This window comes from Mixophyes fleayi, chromosome 7 (assembly GCF_038048845.1).
Source record: "Mixophyes fleayi isolate aMixFle1 chromosome 7, aMixFle1.hap1, whole genome shotgun sequence".
NCBI lineage: Eukaryota > Metazoa > Chordata > Amphibia > Anura > Limnodynastidae > Mixophyes > Mixophyes fleayi.
In genome coordinates this window covers 77,116,177-77,129,417 of record NC_134408.1, presented here as the reverse complement: position 1 = coordinate 77,129,417, position 13,241 = coordinate 77,116,177, and the positions used below count along the sequence as shown (strand labels likewise).

General features: G+C 44.8%; 1 protein-coding gene and 1 long non-coding RNA gene across 14 annotated transcripts in view; one reads left to right on the top strand and one right to left on the bottom strand.

Moving 5' to 3' along the window:
- NAB1 (NGFI-A binding protein 1) overlaps positions 1 to 13,241 on the bottom strand; it is a 613,281-nt gene that overhangs the window by 362,136 nt on the left and 237,904 nt on the right. For all 13 annotated transcript variants that reach the window (XR_012678254.1, XR_012678255.1, XR_012678256.1 and 10 more), the window contains one exon: positions 9,655 to 9,693. Coding sequence is in view for 10 of the 13 variants with exons in the window: in XM_075180002.1 (XP_075036103.1) it covers positions 9,655 to 9,693 (39 nt within the window). In the remaining 3 variants the exon portion in view is untranslated. The remainder of the gene's footprint in view (positions 1 to 9,654; positions 9,694 to 13,241) is intronic.
- LOC142097823 (uncharacterized) overlaps positions 11,177 to 13,241 on the top strand; it is a 77,372-nt gene continuing 75,307 nt past the window's right edge. The window contains exon 1 of the long non-coding RNA XR_012678257.1: positions 11,177 to 11,732. This is a non-coding gene — a long non-coding RNA (uncharacterized LOC142097823). The remainder of the gene's footprint in view (positions 11,733 to 13,241) is intronic.

Sequence of the window (13,241 nt, the reverse complement as noted above, 5' to 3'; positions counted from 1 at the left end):
TGTCACGCTGCCCCCTCTGCAGCCCATTGTCACGCTGCCCCGCCACGCTGTCCCCCTCTTCTGTCACTCTGTCCCCCTCTGCTGTCACGCTGTCCCCCTCTGCTGCCACGCTGTCCCCCTCTGCTGCCACGCTGTCCCCCTCTGCTGCCACGATCCTCTCACTCTGCCCCGCGCCAGCCATAAAAAAAATAAAGAACAGAAACGTACCAATCCGCGCGGTGCCGGGACCCAGCAGACTCCTCTCTCCCGCAGCAGTCACTGAATATCGACGTCAGTGACAGCTGCAGGAGAGAGGAGTCTGCTGGGTCCCGGCGTCGCGCGGATTGGTAAGTTTCTATTCTTTATTTTTTTGGGGCTGGCCCGCACACTTTGGGAACCGCCGTCCTAGAGGGAATTCTGTGGTTTCCAAACCACTGTCTATATCATGATACTGCTTCTGGGGATTACAAACAGCATCCTCAATCAATTTGTCCTTTCTAAGATTTTCTTGCTTTTTGCTGTCATCATTCAACAATTCACCTGATATTATCCTCAGGGAAACAGGTTCCAAATCCTCAGAATGTACTGGATCATCTGGGCCTTCGTTAGCACTTTGTAACTGACTGCAGAGGCCTTTTGCTTTTTCAGACTGGGTAACATCCATCTGCTTAATTCCCAATGCCAAATTTGTAAAGCAGGCAGGTTGATCTGGAACTGGGCCTGGGCTAGGCCCCAAAGCCTGGGGACTCACCTCCATTTTTTCCCCACAAAATTGCTTCCTGGTCTCTGGGCCTGGGCTAGGCCCCAAAGCCTGGGGACTCGCCTCCATTTTTTCCCCACAGACTTGCTTCCTGGTCTCTGAGCCCGGATTAGGCCCTGGAGCATGGAGACTCCCCTCCTCCTCTTCCCCAGGATCCTGCATCATTCCTGGGCTGCACCCCAGGTATTGCTCTGCAACTCACAGCACAGGTATCCACCTCCTTCCAACACAGCTGCTGAATCCAGAATGAGGCTGGATCAGCCCTTCTAGTGAACTGATCATGCAGAAGTATACATCCAGTTAGTTATAATCCATTTCCACCAAGCCTTCACAGATAGCGAATAGAAGACTCTATGCTTCTGAGTACAGCAAAAAAGCTAGCAGCCCAAAAAATAGCCTCACTTGAGAGACAAATAACATCTATCTCTCTGATCGAGTGCCTTAAAGGACAAATGAACATCCTCCTTTGATGTAAAGCTGCAAATAAACTGAAAAAACTTCAGCAGCGCTTTTACCATAAAGCCAACAGAGCAGACTCCATGCTTGCGATACAGTTAAGACAGGAAACGGCTCTTGGTTTTATAGACCAGATCAAAAAGAAGGAAAATATATAATCTTTGACCCCTCTGAGATGGTCAAATAACTCCAGGATATCTATAACTCTCTGTACAATATGCCCATAACAATCTTGTCCCCAGTCTCTTGGACACCCAGTGCACTTCAATTAAATGCTGATATCAGCCTGGATGAGACATTGGCCACTATAAAAGTCCTCAAGTCCTTAGCAGTCCTTGGGCCAGATGGCTACACTGCCAAGTACTACAAAAAGTTTTCCAAGGGCCGAACCCCGTTCTTAATATGTGTTTATAATAACATATAAGAAGGTGTCTCCTTTAATTCTGCAGGGTCATTCCACATCAGATCACCCAAAAAAAAATTAAATGTCCACCACCCATCTCAGATTTTTATGAATTTTTTTTGTTAAGAGAGAATGCCAAAACAACTATTTTTGCCAAATATCTCAACTGTCTGACAATTAGTTGATTAAATATTGATTTTTCATTTTATTAAATAATTTACTAATCGCGGCTTCTTTATCCAGTTTATTTGAAGTTTCACGGGTGCTTATTTAGGAATCACCACAAAATTTGGACCATTAAGGTAACTCTTGCTCCGAAACCAAAAATCCAAACCAGGGGCCTGATTCATTAAGGATCTTAAATGAAGAACATTCAGTATTTAACTTATGTGCAAAAGAGAAGACTAGTTTGCACCCCTTGCATTGTAACATGGTTTTGTCCAGGAGACTGAAATAAGATACCTCTTCATTTAAGATACTTAATGAATCAGGCCCCAAATTACTTTATGTGCCTCATGTTTTACGTTACGGCAAAAACGCACGTTTTTCTAATAGAATTAAAAACGCTGGGTTCAATTGACATTAGGGATTTTTTGTGGGGTGTATAAAAAAAGGTATACATTACTACCACAACAGGATTAAATGCAGCACAGCCCCGTAATGATAGCAGGTCCAACAAATGAGGAAATCAGTTCAAATAAATCCAGTGAGATATGTTCCACAGTGCATCTCTGGCAGAGCATCACCTTTTGGCCAAAAGTTAGTCACACACGTCCAGCTCCCAGGATAGCCTCTTTTATCACCTCCTAATCCCACCTTGGGATCTGCCTGTCCAGGGGAGTTGCAAAAGGTCTCGATTGGTGGGCTACTTACATTATCCAGTCCCTCCCCTACCTCCCCAGGTGTCTTCTCTAAGGGGACCCCTGCTGGGTTAGGCTCCTGGCTGGCTGTAGAGCTCATTAGTGGACAATATGACAGGATGGACCACCTATGCCACCCTGTCTGTTGTTGCTGGGAACCGGCTGGGCTTACTTTGCCACCGCTCCCTTTCGTTATCCAAAAAGCACCCTCTTGCCGCAGTAGGAGGGGCTTACAAAGGCTGCCACCACTGGACCCCTTACCGGCATCCAGTACCGGGTTTCTTCTGGGTCACTGAAGCTGCTAGCGTGTCTCGTTGCTGGGGTAACCGGACTGGTACTCCTGACCTCTTACTATGGATCAGGGATGCTGTGGATGGATCCTCCCTGGCCTATCACACTAACCAAAGCTGCAGGTAGCAGGCAGGCGATGGTACTGAAAGCGCTTGGGTCCAAACCGCAGACACAGTCAGAGAACGTATTAGATTTTAGGGTCTAATCTGTAGATCACAGGAAACAGCAATATTGAAGATGTTTTCAAGCAGTTCTTTGAAGCAAGATGGTTTATTTGCTCACACACACTGGTGGAAGGTACCAGCGTGATCAGGTCAGATGACAATTCAGAAGAACACCTATATGCTCACAGAGCTCATCTTTTATACAGTTCAGAAATAGTCTATTTTTAGAAACAGGATATACTCTATTGACACAATCATGAATTTACATGCATTTCAAGGCTAACAAAATTTACACTTATCTATGAAATTCACTCTGGCAAAGGCCACACAGTAACGACCCCCTGCTGGGCCTTTGGCCAGAGCAGGCATGACACTTCATCACAAAACTTTGTTAGCACTTTCTGCTATCAGACTTCCTTGCACATGTCCTAATTGCAGGTTTCCACAAGCAACCTTACAAATCCTAAACAATGACACTTCCATACTAAATACATCCCAATACACACAAGACCTCCATCCACAAAGGCCTATTGTATCAGATATATACATCAGAAATAAGGCATATCCTTTAGTAAGGTGAAAACAGGGAAGGCCAATTTTTCTACCCTGGTCTCAGAGATAACGACTTCCTATCTTACAATAAACAAAAATAAGTGCCTATGCAGTTATATAAATATGCGCCCTGCGCTATTTCCTATAAATACATTTTTACCAAAAGTTATTTATCAGTGATCCAGTCACATTCCTTCCCCCCCTCCTTGTCCATGCGGTAACCAGGGTGCCATGTCCAAACGATTTGGTTCCTGGCCCGCTGTCTCCTAGGGTTACCGGAGGTGATCAGGAGGATCAGGCTCTTCCTGCCGAGACAGTCCATCCGCATTGCTGCGAGCCTTTCCCTGCTTGTGAATTATGTCAAAGTCATAAATTTGAAGTGCAAGGCTCCAGCGCAACAAACGGCCATTTTCCTCTGAGGTGTGTTGTAGCCACTTTAAAGGATTATGATCAGTCCCCACAGTAAAAAGTCGTCCATACAAATAAGGTTGTAGTTTTTTCACTGCCCACAAAATGGCCAAACATTCCTTCTCAATTGTGGCATACCCCACCTCCCAGTTTAGCAGTTTTTTACTCAAATAGGCCACGGGCTGCTCTTGCCCAACAGGCTCAGCCTGGCTAAGTACTGTTCCCAGTCCATACTGTGACGTGTCATTTTGCACAATAAAGTCCTTGTCATAATTAGGCGCCAACAGTACTGGAGCACGAACTTCCTTTAATGACTGAAATGTCAGCTCACAAGCGGGTGTCAAGTCAACTACTTTGGAGAGTATATTCTTAGTGAGATCTGTCAGGGGCTTTGCTACAGTACTAACATCTGGGACAGAGCGTCTGTAGTCCCCTGCAGTCATTAAGAATGTTAGTACATGTAACTGGGTCGTGGGCTGGAGCCAGGCTTGGATTGTCTCTACCTTAGCTGGTTCTGACCTAACCCTTCCTCCCCCCAAACGATCACCCAGGTACTGTACTTCTGACATCCCCATCTGGCACTTCTCTGCCCTCACAGTCCAACCTGCCCACCCCATCTTCCCTAACACCAGCCCTATTTGCTCTAGATTATCTTCCCAAATCTTACTGAAGTTGGAAATGTCCTCTAGGTAACCCTGAACTCTGTCCAGCTCATCTACATAAGCATTAGTACAGGGCAAGGGGTAGGTGTCAGACATGGGCACAGTCAGGGAACCTACTATATCCACAGCCACTAGCTGAAAAGATTCCCCAATCATGGATAAGGACCTGAGGCGAGCACGAACACTGGGGCGCCCGAGACGCTGACACACATCACAGGGTTTACAGTAGGCCAGGATGTCATCAGACGCTCCAGGCCAGAAAAAGTTCTGTGTCAGGCGCTTCAGTGTTTGGTCTCTGCCCTGGTGTCCCTCCATAAGGATTTCATAAGCAACTGCCATTAGTTGCACACAAAAGCCCCGTGGTACCACCAGTTGAACTTCTTCCCAGACTGGTCTATCCCCATCTACCTTCCTAGCTACACAGTACAACAACCCTTTACGCCAGGTCACACTCCTTACCTCCATTGCTGGAAGGCTGCCACCAGCCTGGCGCCTCATTCCTTACAGGGAGGGATCAGAGAGCTGCGCTGCCCTGAACTTTTCCCTGTGGCCCTCACTATCATCTAAGTCAGGATACGCTGCAGGGGGGTCTATGTTTAGGTGACTAGCGTCAGTCAAAGTGGGGTCAGTCAAAGGGGGGGTCACTGTGGTCAGCTGTACTCACCGCTGGAGATGGCATACTGCTAGGGACAGGAGCATCACCAGGCACCCCCACAAGATCAGTATGGCAAGAGACAACATCCTCTGCGTTGCTAGGGGACGCAGTCTTTCCAGAGGCAAAGGACTGGCTGTTTCCTGAAGAAATAGCAGATGTGGCCTTTTCCTCTGGGCTGGCTGAAGTTGTGGTTGCAGGTGATGGCTGTGTTGTAGCAGCTGTGGTCTTTTCCTCTGGGCTGGGCTGTGCAGGTGTAGATCCTGAAGACTGTAGCTTAGCTGCTTGGCTCCGTGTAGGAGAGTTCAGAAATGCGGTCACAATTCCACCCCCAACATCGTTGCCCAAAATCACATCAGATGGGAGGCCATCCATAACGGCAACATCTCACAACTCCTGGCCATCTCCACAGTCCAGATACACCCTTGCTACAGGCACTTCTTTTCCCAGTTCATCTGCCACAGTAACCTTGGCAGTGTGATCCTGCAATACTGAAGCAGGATCAATAAGATGGGGACTCACTACAGTGATTGAGGCCCCTGAGTCTCTCAGTCCTTCACCCTGCAGGGGTCCCACTTGGACCGGCTGCCGGTTTCCCCACATGTTTTTGGGGGGGTCTTTTGAACACACAGGTGACTCTCTCCACTGAGTCACCTTCAGACACGCCACACTCCATTTGGCTGGTAGGGGTGGAAACAGTCTCAAATGGCTCACCTTCACCAGTTAAGCAAGTTAGCTGGGCCCCAGGACTCGGATTAGGGGCACGAGTCTGGGGTGCAGGGGCTATGGGACAGTCCATCCTTAAATGACCGATTTTCCTGCAGCTGCAGCACTTCTTCTCCAGCCTGGGCTCCGGTGGTCTCTGATAACTCCCAGGGACAGGACGGAGCGGTGGCTGGCGATTGGTACCCGAAGGGTTAGGTACTTGCTTTTGGGGGTGAGTAGTAGAGGGGTGTCCCCCTTATTGTACAGTCCTTTGGGGTTGGCTGTTAACCTTGCGCTTCTGCCAGTGTGGCCTCACTGCCACATACTGATCCGCCACTTTTTCCAGGGTTGCTGGACGAGGTAGTTCCCACCGATTGCCCCACAACTTGATAATAAGCAACCGCTCTGCCTCAGTTGCTTTGTCTCCCAGGGACTCCAGCTGCTGCATTAGTACAGAAAAGTTACCCTCATCAGGCTGTTGAACTTGCATCATTGGATCACCCTGTGGGAGAGGACTGTTGCTGAAAACAGGTGCTGTGTTCTGGGATGTTTCTGCACATACATCTGGGTGTGAAGTTAATGTCTCCTCCAGGTCACTGTCAGCTTCCTCATCTGCTGACCCGTACCGCACATCCCAGGCTCTCAGCGCCTTTTTCATTTCGCTCCTTGTTGCTGTGTAAGAAATGTCCAACTTCTTTGCTTGGCACAGTATCTCCAGGTCTGTCCTGGACATTTTACTGTAATTAGACATCCTGTGCGTTCTCCTGGCTGCAGTTTTTCCTCTCTTGAATAACTCGGCTCTCCTGACTGCTGCACGAAAAGCCGCCCGGGTTTATCCCGCCGCTTGCCACCAGAAATCTGTGACAGGATGGACCGCCTATACCACCCAGTCTGTTGTTGCTGGGAACCGGCTGGGCTTACTTTGCCACATTCCCTTTCGTTATCCAAAAAGCACCCTCTTGCCGCAGTAGGAGGGGCTTATAATGCTGCCACCACTGGACTCCTTACCGGCATCCAGTACCGGGTTTCTTCTGGGTCACTGACGCTGTTAGCGCACCTTGTTGCTGGTGTACCTGGCTGGTACATGTTCCACAGTGCATCTCTGGCAGAGCATCACCTTTTGGCCAAACGTCCAGCTCCAAGGATAGCTTCTTTTATCACCTCCTAATCCCACCTTGGGATCTGCTTGTCCAGGGGAGTTGCAAAAGGTCTCGATTGGTGGGCTGCTTACATTATCCAGTCCCTCCCCTACCTCCCCAGGTGTCTTCCCTAAGGGGACCCCTGCTGGGTTAGGCTCCTGGCTGGCTGTAGAGCTCACTAGTGGACAATAGGGAGCAAACAGAAATAACAATGATAGCTTGTGACAGGATGGACCACCTATGCCACACTGTCTGTTGTTGCTGGGAACCGGCTGGGCTTACTTTGCCACCGCTCCCTTTCGTTATCCAAAAAGCGCCCTCTTGCCGCAGTAGGAGGGGTTTACAAAGGCTGCCACCACTGGACCCCTTACCGGCATCCAGTACCGGGTTTCTTCTGGGTCACTGACGCTGCTAGCGTGTCTCGTTGCTGGTGTACCTGGCTGGTAACTCCTGACCTCTTACTATGGATCTGGGTTGCTGTGAATGGATCCCCCCTGACCTATCACATGGACCAGGGCTGCATGGGTAGCTGGCAGAGTGTTGGTACTGGAAGCGCTTGGGTCCGAACCGCAGAGACAGTCGGAGAACGGATTAGATTTTAGGGTCTAATCTGTAGATCACAGGAAACAGCAATATTGAAGATGATTCCAAGCAGTTCTTTGAAGCAAGATGGTTTATTTGCTCACACACACTGGTGGAAGGTACCAGCGTGATTAGGTCAGATGACAATTCAGAAGAACACCTATATGCTCACAGAGCTCATCTTTTATACAGTTCAGAAAGTCTATTTTTATAAACAGGATATACTCTATTGACACCACCATCAATTTACATGCATTTCAAGGCTAACAAAATTTACACTTATCTATGAAATTCACTCTGGCAAAGGCCACACAGTAACGACCCCCTGCTGGGCCTTTGGCCAGAGCAGGCATGACACTTCATCACAAAACTTTGTTAGCACTTTCTGCTATCAGACTTCCTTGCACATGTCCTAATTGCAGGTTTCCACAAGCAACCTTACAAATCCTAAACAATGACACTTCCATACTAAATACATCCCCATACACACAAGACCTCCATCCACAAAGGCCTATTGTATCAGATATATACATCAGAAATAAGGCATGTCCTTTAGTAAGGTGAAAACAGGAAAGACCAACTTTTCTACCCTGGTCTCAGAGATAACGACTTCCTATCTTACAATAAACAAAAATAAGTGCCTATGCAGTTATATAAATATGCGCCATGCGCTATTTCCTTTAAATACATTTTTACCAAAAGTTATTTATCAATGATCCAGTCACATAGCTTAATTCACTTAACTCCTGTGTGTTCCCAGTGGAGGTGGAATTTAACCCCTGAAGTACTTTTCCAAGGAGATGTTATAATTACATCACTGATACTTCCTGATAACAACATGGCTAAAAAGTGCAGTTCAGGAATGGATTAGATTAAGGGGTTGTAACACCATACACCATGCCTGTTGCTTTACATATATCTTAAATTAACTGAGGATTTTATACTCAATGTAATAGAAATATATTAACAGGATCGTAAAATGAAATTGTATCTTAGGGATAAATAACTTCCTTTTGTATAATTATGATCTCTCTCTGCCTGAATTATCTAATTATATTCTATACTTGAAGTCTCTCCGTTGTCCTCTTTGTCTGGGCATAAAATGTCTAGATAGTTACTATGTTGCTGATGGATGCTAGTTTTATAGTTTATATCAAATAGTGTACCTGCTATTAGATCGCTACCCAGGAATATTCTGTAGTGTAAAACAAATACATTTCCTTAGACATACCGATGCCTTTCCCCCAATTTAGGAAGCTACCTTTACCCTGGTAACGTACAATGTCACATCCCTAGGTGCAGTTATGGAAAGCCAAGCTGGATGTACACACATGAGAAATATACTTGAATCCCAGTCCAAAATACATACTACCGACATTAACTTCCTAATAGAAGCAAAAAAGTTTGTGGTGGAACACAACTACTTCTGAATTGATGGGAAATACTACCTGCAGGTACATGGAACAGCGATGGGCTGCAAATTCACGTCTAGTTATGAAAATCTTTTTATGGCGCACTGGGAGGAACTAAACATCTGGAAAAATAACCCCTTCACTAAAGATCTACTCCTATGTTGCAAATACATAGATGATGTGCTGTGTATCTGGAAAGGGTCCCAGGAAGATCTTACTGCCTTCATCGACTGTATTAACATCAACGATCTTCACCTGTGTTTCACATCCCATATAAGCCAGAAGAGAGTTTAGTTTCTTGATTTGGAGTTCTATATAGAAAAGTGCTTTCTTAAAACAAAGACATACATTAAGAATTTTGACTGCAACACATACATACCAGCCTCAAGTGCATCACACAATCTGGCTGAAAAACATCCTTAAAGGTCAGTTTAGGAGAATTAGGTGCAATTGTACAGACAAAAATATCTTTAAAGATCAAGCTACATAAACTATATCCCTGAAGAATAGGTTTTTGGAAAGGGATTATGATTTAGAAACAATCAACAGAGCTTATCAAGACATTTCTGAACTTGAGGGAGCCATTGCTTAATTTTAATGAAAAGAAACCAAAAGAGAATCTTTCTTACCTTCTGTTTATCACACAGTTCAGTAACAATTCCAGGGATCTGGAAAAAATCAAGCATAAACATTAGTCTATCCTCCTAAATGATGATAAATTATCTACCATTTCACAAAAAAAAAAACACCAATCATTTACAAAAAAGCCAATAAGCTCAAGAACAAACTTGAGACGTGGTTAGGGGAAAGAAAGGGTGGTTTTTATTATTGTAATCGCTGTTTGGCATGTAAAAAAAAGAGACAGAGAAATACTACCAGTAGAAAGTTTCAGATCACGCAGTACAGTCAGAGAAATTAAAATAGACAATAAGAGGACGTGTGACGCAGCAAAAATGATCTATCTGCCAGAAAGCCCATGCGGGCTCCAATATGTGGAAAGAACTATTAGATGTCTCCACAGGAGGATTGCAGCACACTTAAGAAATATCAGGATTTAACTAGATACAGTGTCCTTCAACACTTTTCTAAATTTCACAATCACGACCACACTTCTTTAAAATTTATGGGCATAAAAAAGGTTTCCAAACACTGGAGAGGGGAAGATAATTTGATGAGCATATCAAAAGAAGAAGCCCGGTGGCTATATGATCTGGGCAACCTCTCCCCAAAATGTCTTAATTTAGACTTTGACCTAGGTAGCTTTTTATCAAATGAAAATTAAAAATGTTAATGCACCACCTTCTTTTACATTAAGGAACCCCTTTGATCTATAGGTCTTATTGCTCTGTTAAAATATGTATCTTGATTTAACATTAAGGATTGGTGTGATTATTTTGCAGTTTATTTATTTTATTTTATTTATGCACTTATTGGCGTCCGTGTACATAGAAGAGATTACCTAATTGTCTTGATAACGTATTTTTGATATGTTTGTGATATATTCGTTACACTTGATGAACGAACTTATAAAACAGGGATACACCTGTGAACAAGACTGTTAACGATTATCCTTCCAATGAATCACTGCTGCCTGCCTTATTGTTTACACCTGCCCCTTAATTAGGAGCAAATAACATCATTGTCGAGACGCAGAACAGTTCAAAAACCCTCATTCGATCACTATACATGAGGAAGCCTCTTTACTTATACGGGCGAAACGTGTAGGTTATGGTTACTCATAGTTGCCTACTCTCCCGGAATGTCCGGGAGACTCCCGAATTTTTCTCAGTTCTCCCGGACTCCCGAGAGAGCAGGCAAAAATCCCGGATCCAGCGTCTCCCCGTTGTTGTAGATGGTGGGGGCGGGGCTAACCGCGGCATCGTGGTCCCGCCCCCTGCTGCGATTGGCCAGAATGTCTCATGATTGACAGGGGGCGGAGCCAAACGGCGCATCCCCGCGTGGCCACGCCCCCTCAACGGACCCCCTCCCGGACGGCTGTCTTTAAAAGTTGGTAAGTATGTGGTTACTTGAACCGCATCTTTTAGATCAATCTAATCACCGAGCACACAGTGCTTGACTATACTAACCCTCCCTGAGGAGTGACCTTTTCTGCATGAAGAGAAGCTGACAATTACTAACAATACGGAAGAGTGCAGCTGCTACAGTCAGGCAGTGTGGTCACATGGTGCGGTCACATGATCGAAGCAATCAGTATCCTACAACACTGGTCCCCGCCAGGTCTATTCAGGATATCATTTCGGCATTACTTTTAATCGAGAAATTGGAAGCTTTCTTACCTAACTACTATTAGACCAAAAACCATTTTGGGAACACTATCCACACAGCCTCTTGGATTGAGGGGTAACACACATAGCCGGATTAAGGGGGAGCCCCCCTTTGTCCAAAGGCCCCCCGCCGCCGGCAGCCTGCTGAACGGATCACCTGTCAGTTGGTGATCCGATTCTTCTGCTTATGCAATGTGCAGCTGTAATCTGTTTCAAGGGAGCAGAAGAAATGTATTGTGTAAAAGAACTCTGGGAGATGTAGTTTTTCACACTGCCAGTGTCCATCACGAAGCACCAGCAATATAACTACAACTACCAGAAGCCACTGCCCTCGAATATCACATGTTCCATCTGTCCAATCGCTGATTCTACAGTCCAGAGAGAGGCAGAGCTATCAACTCACCTGTAACTTGCTACACACGGTATTGAGTAGTTTATATGTTGTTTGTGTGTGTAATGTTGTATAGGTGTGTAGTATAAGGTGTGCACACTGCTTGTTACATCCCATGAGAAGGATGGGATAGTCTCTCATCATCTTACACTGATTGTAGCAGCTGCTGCTCCATGCAAGAAACACTAGTAATAAAATCATTGCTTAAAGATCATGTTCACTATTAAATATTGCATAGATCATTTAGAATGTGTTGCCCACGTTTATATGAAAATGAAAGCACATAAGAAATAAGACAAATGAAGGGTAAGCTTCTGGATCCATGTTCCTGTTATATTGGTGTGTTTTTACAAAGTACCATGTAGAATTTTACTTCGTTTTTTTGTTATTCACCTGCATTGGAGTGTGAATGAAAGTATGACATTTTTTTTAGAAAAAAGTTAAAGTAAAATATATTTTTCAGTTCTACTTTGACTTTCCACTGTAGCAGTCTTAAAAATTATAGCTTTTAAGAAGTATTTCCCTCCTCATACACAGACTGATATAAGATAAATCTTAAATGACAAACTATATAATGACCGTTATGCTTCGCAATGTCTCACTGGTTATGCTACTCTGCGTCATGGTACTGTGTAGGAGACTGCAAAGCTTTCATACAGGTATCTGTACTGCCCCAGTTATGCAATTTATAAGCAACATTCTCCTAAGTTGGTTATCTGTAGCAAAGGAATTGGACATACAGCATGCTAGACATGTTTAGTGAAGTATACATATTTTATGTATATTCTTATCGCTCAGTAATACACATGAATATGTTTTATGTGTCATTTGTTGATATACTTGCTCCGTAGGTTAAATCTTTTAGTAGCTTTAGACTTGGATAATGCAAGATAAATAACTTGGAGTGGAAAAAACCTGGGTGCCCTGAGTAGGCTGCAGGCCTCATCATCTGGATCAGGGGTCGGCAACCTCCGGCACGCTTGCCATATATGGCACGCAGCGCTGAGTTGTCTGGCACACCATTACAGTTTTCACTAAAGCTGAAGATCGCCTACATTGAACTACTGCGCGTGTGCATTGTCCCACTGCACAACTGATGACTTGTGAGCTGAGTTGCAAGACAGCTGGCTAATGTAGCATAATATTAATTGGGTGCACTTATGTGTGGTATAATAGTAATTGGGTGCACTTATGTGTGGCATAATATCAATGGGGCCCACTTAGAAAATATAAATTAACAGTTAAATCATATTAACTTTCCAGTAGTATTTATTTAAGCACAAGTGCTGTTTCTATGTGCACTTTTCATAATCTGTGCGGTAAATATAATGTTGGCAGATATTTCAGGAATATAAAATAATAGCATTGCATTGCAAAAAGTGCCTTGCAACAGCTGTACATTTTTTCTCTTGCCATATCAATTAGGTGTGTAGTCACCGACCAGTCTGGGATCCGTATGGAAATGCTTTGAGAGGTGCTTATGTATTTTTCAGAGTCCCTATTGCCAGAGCCGGATTAAGGGAGGGCGCCGGACCAGGTT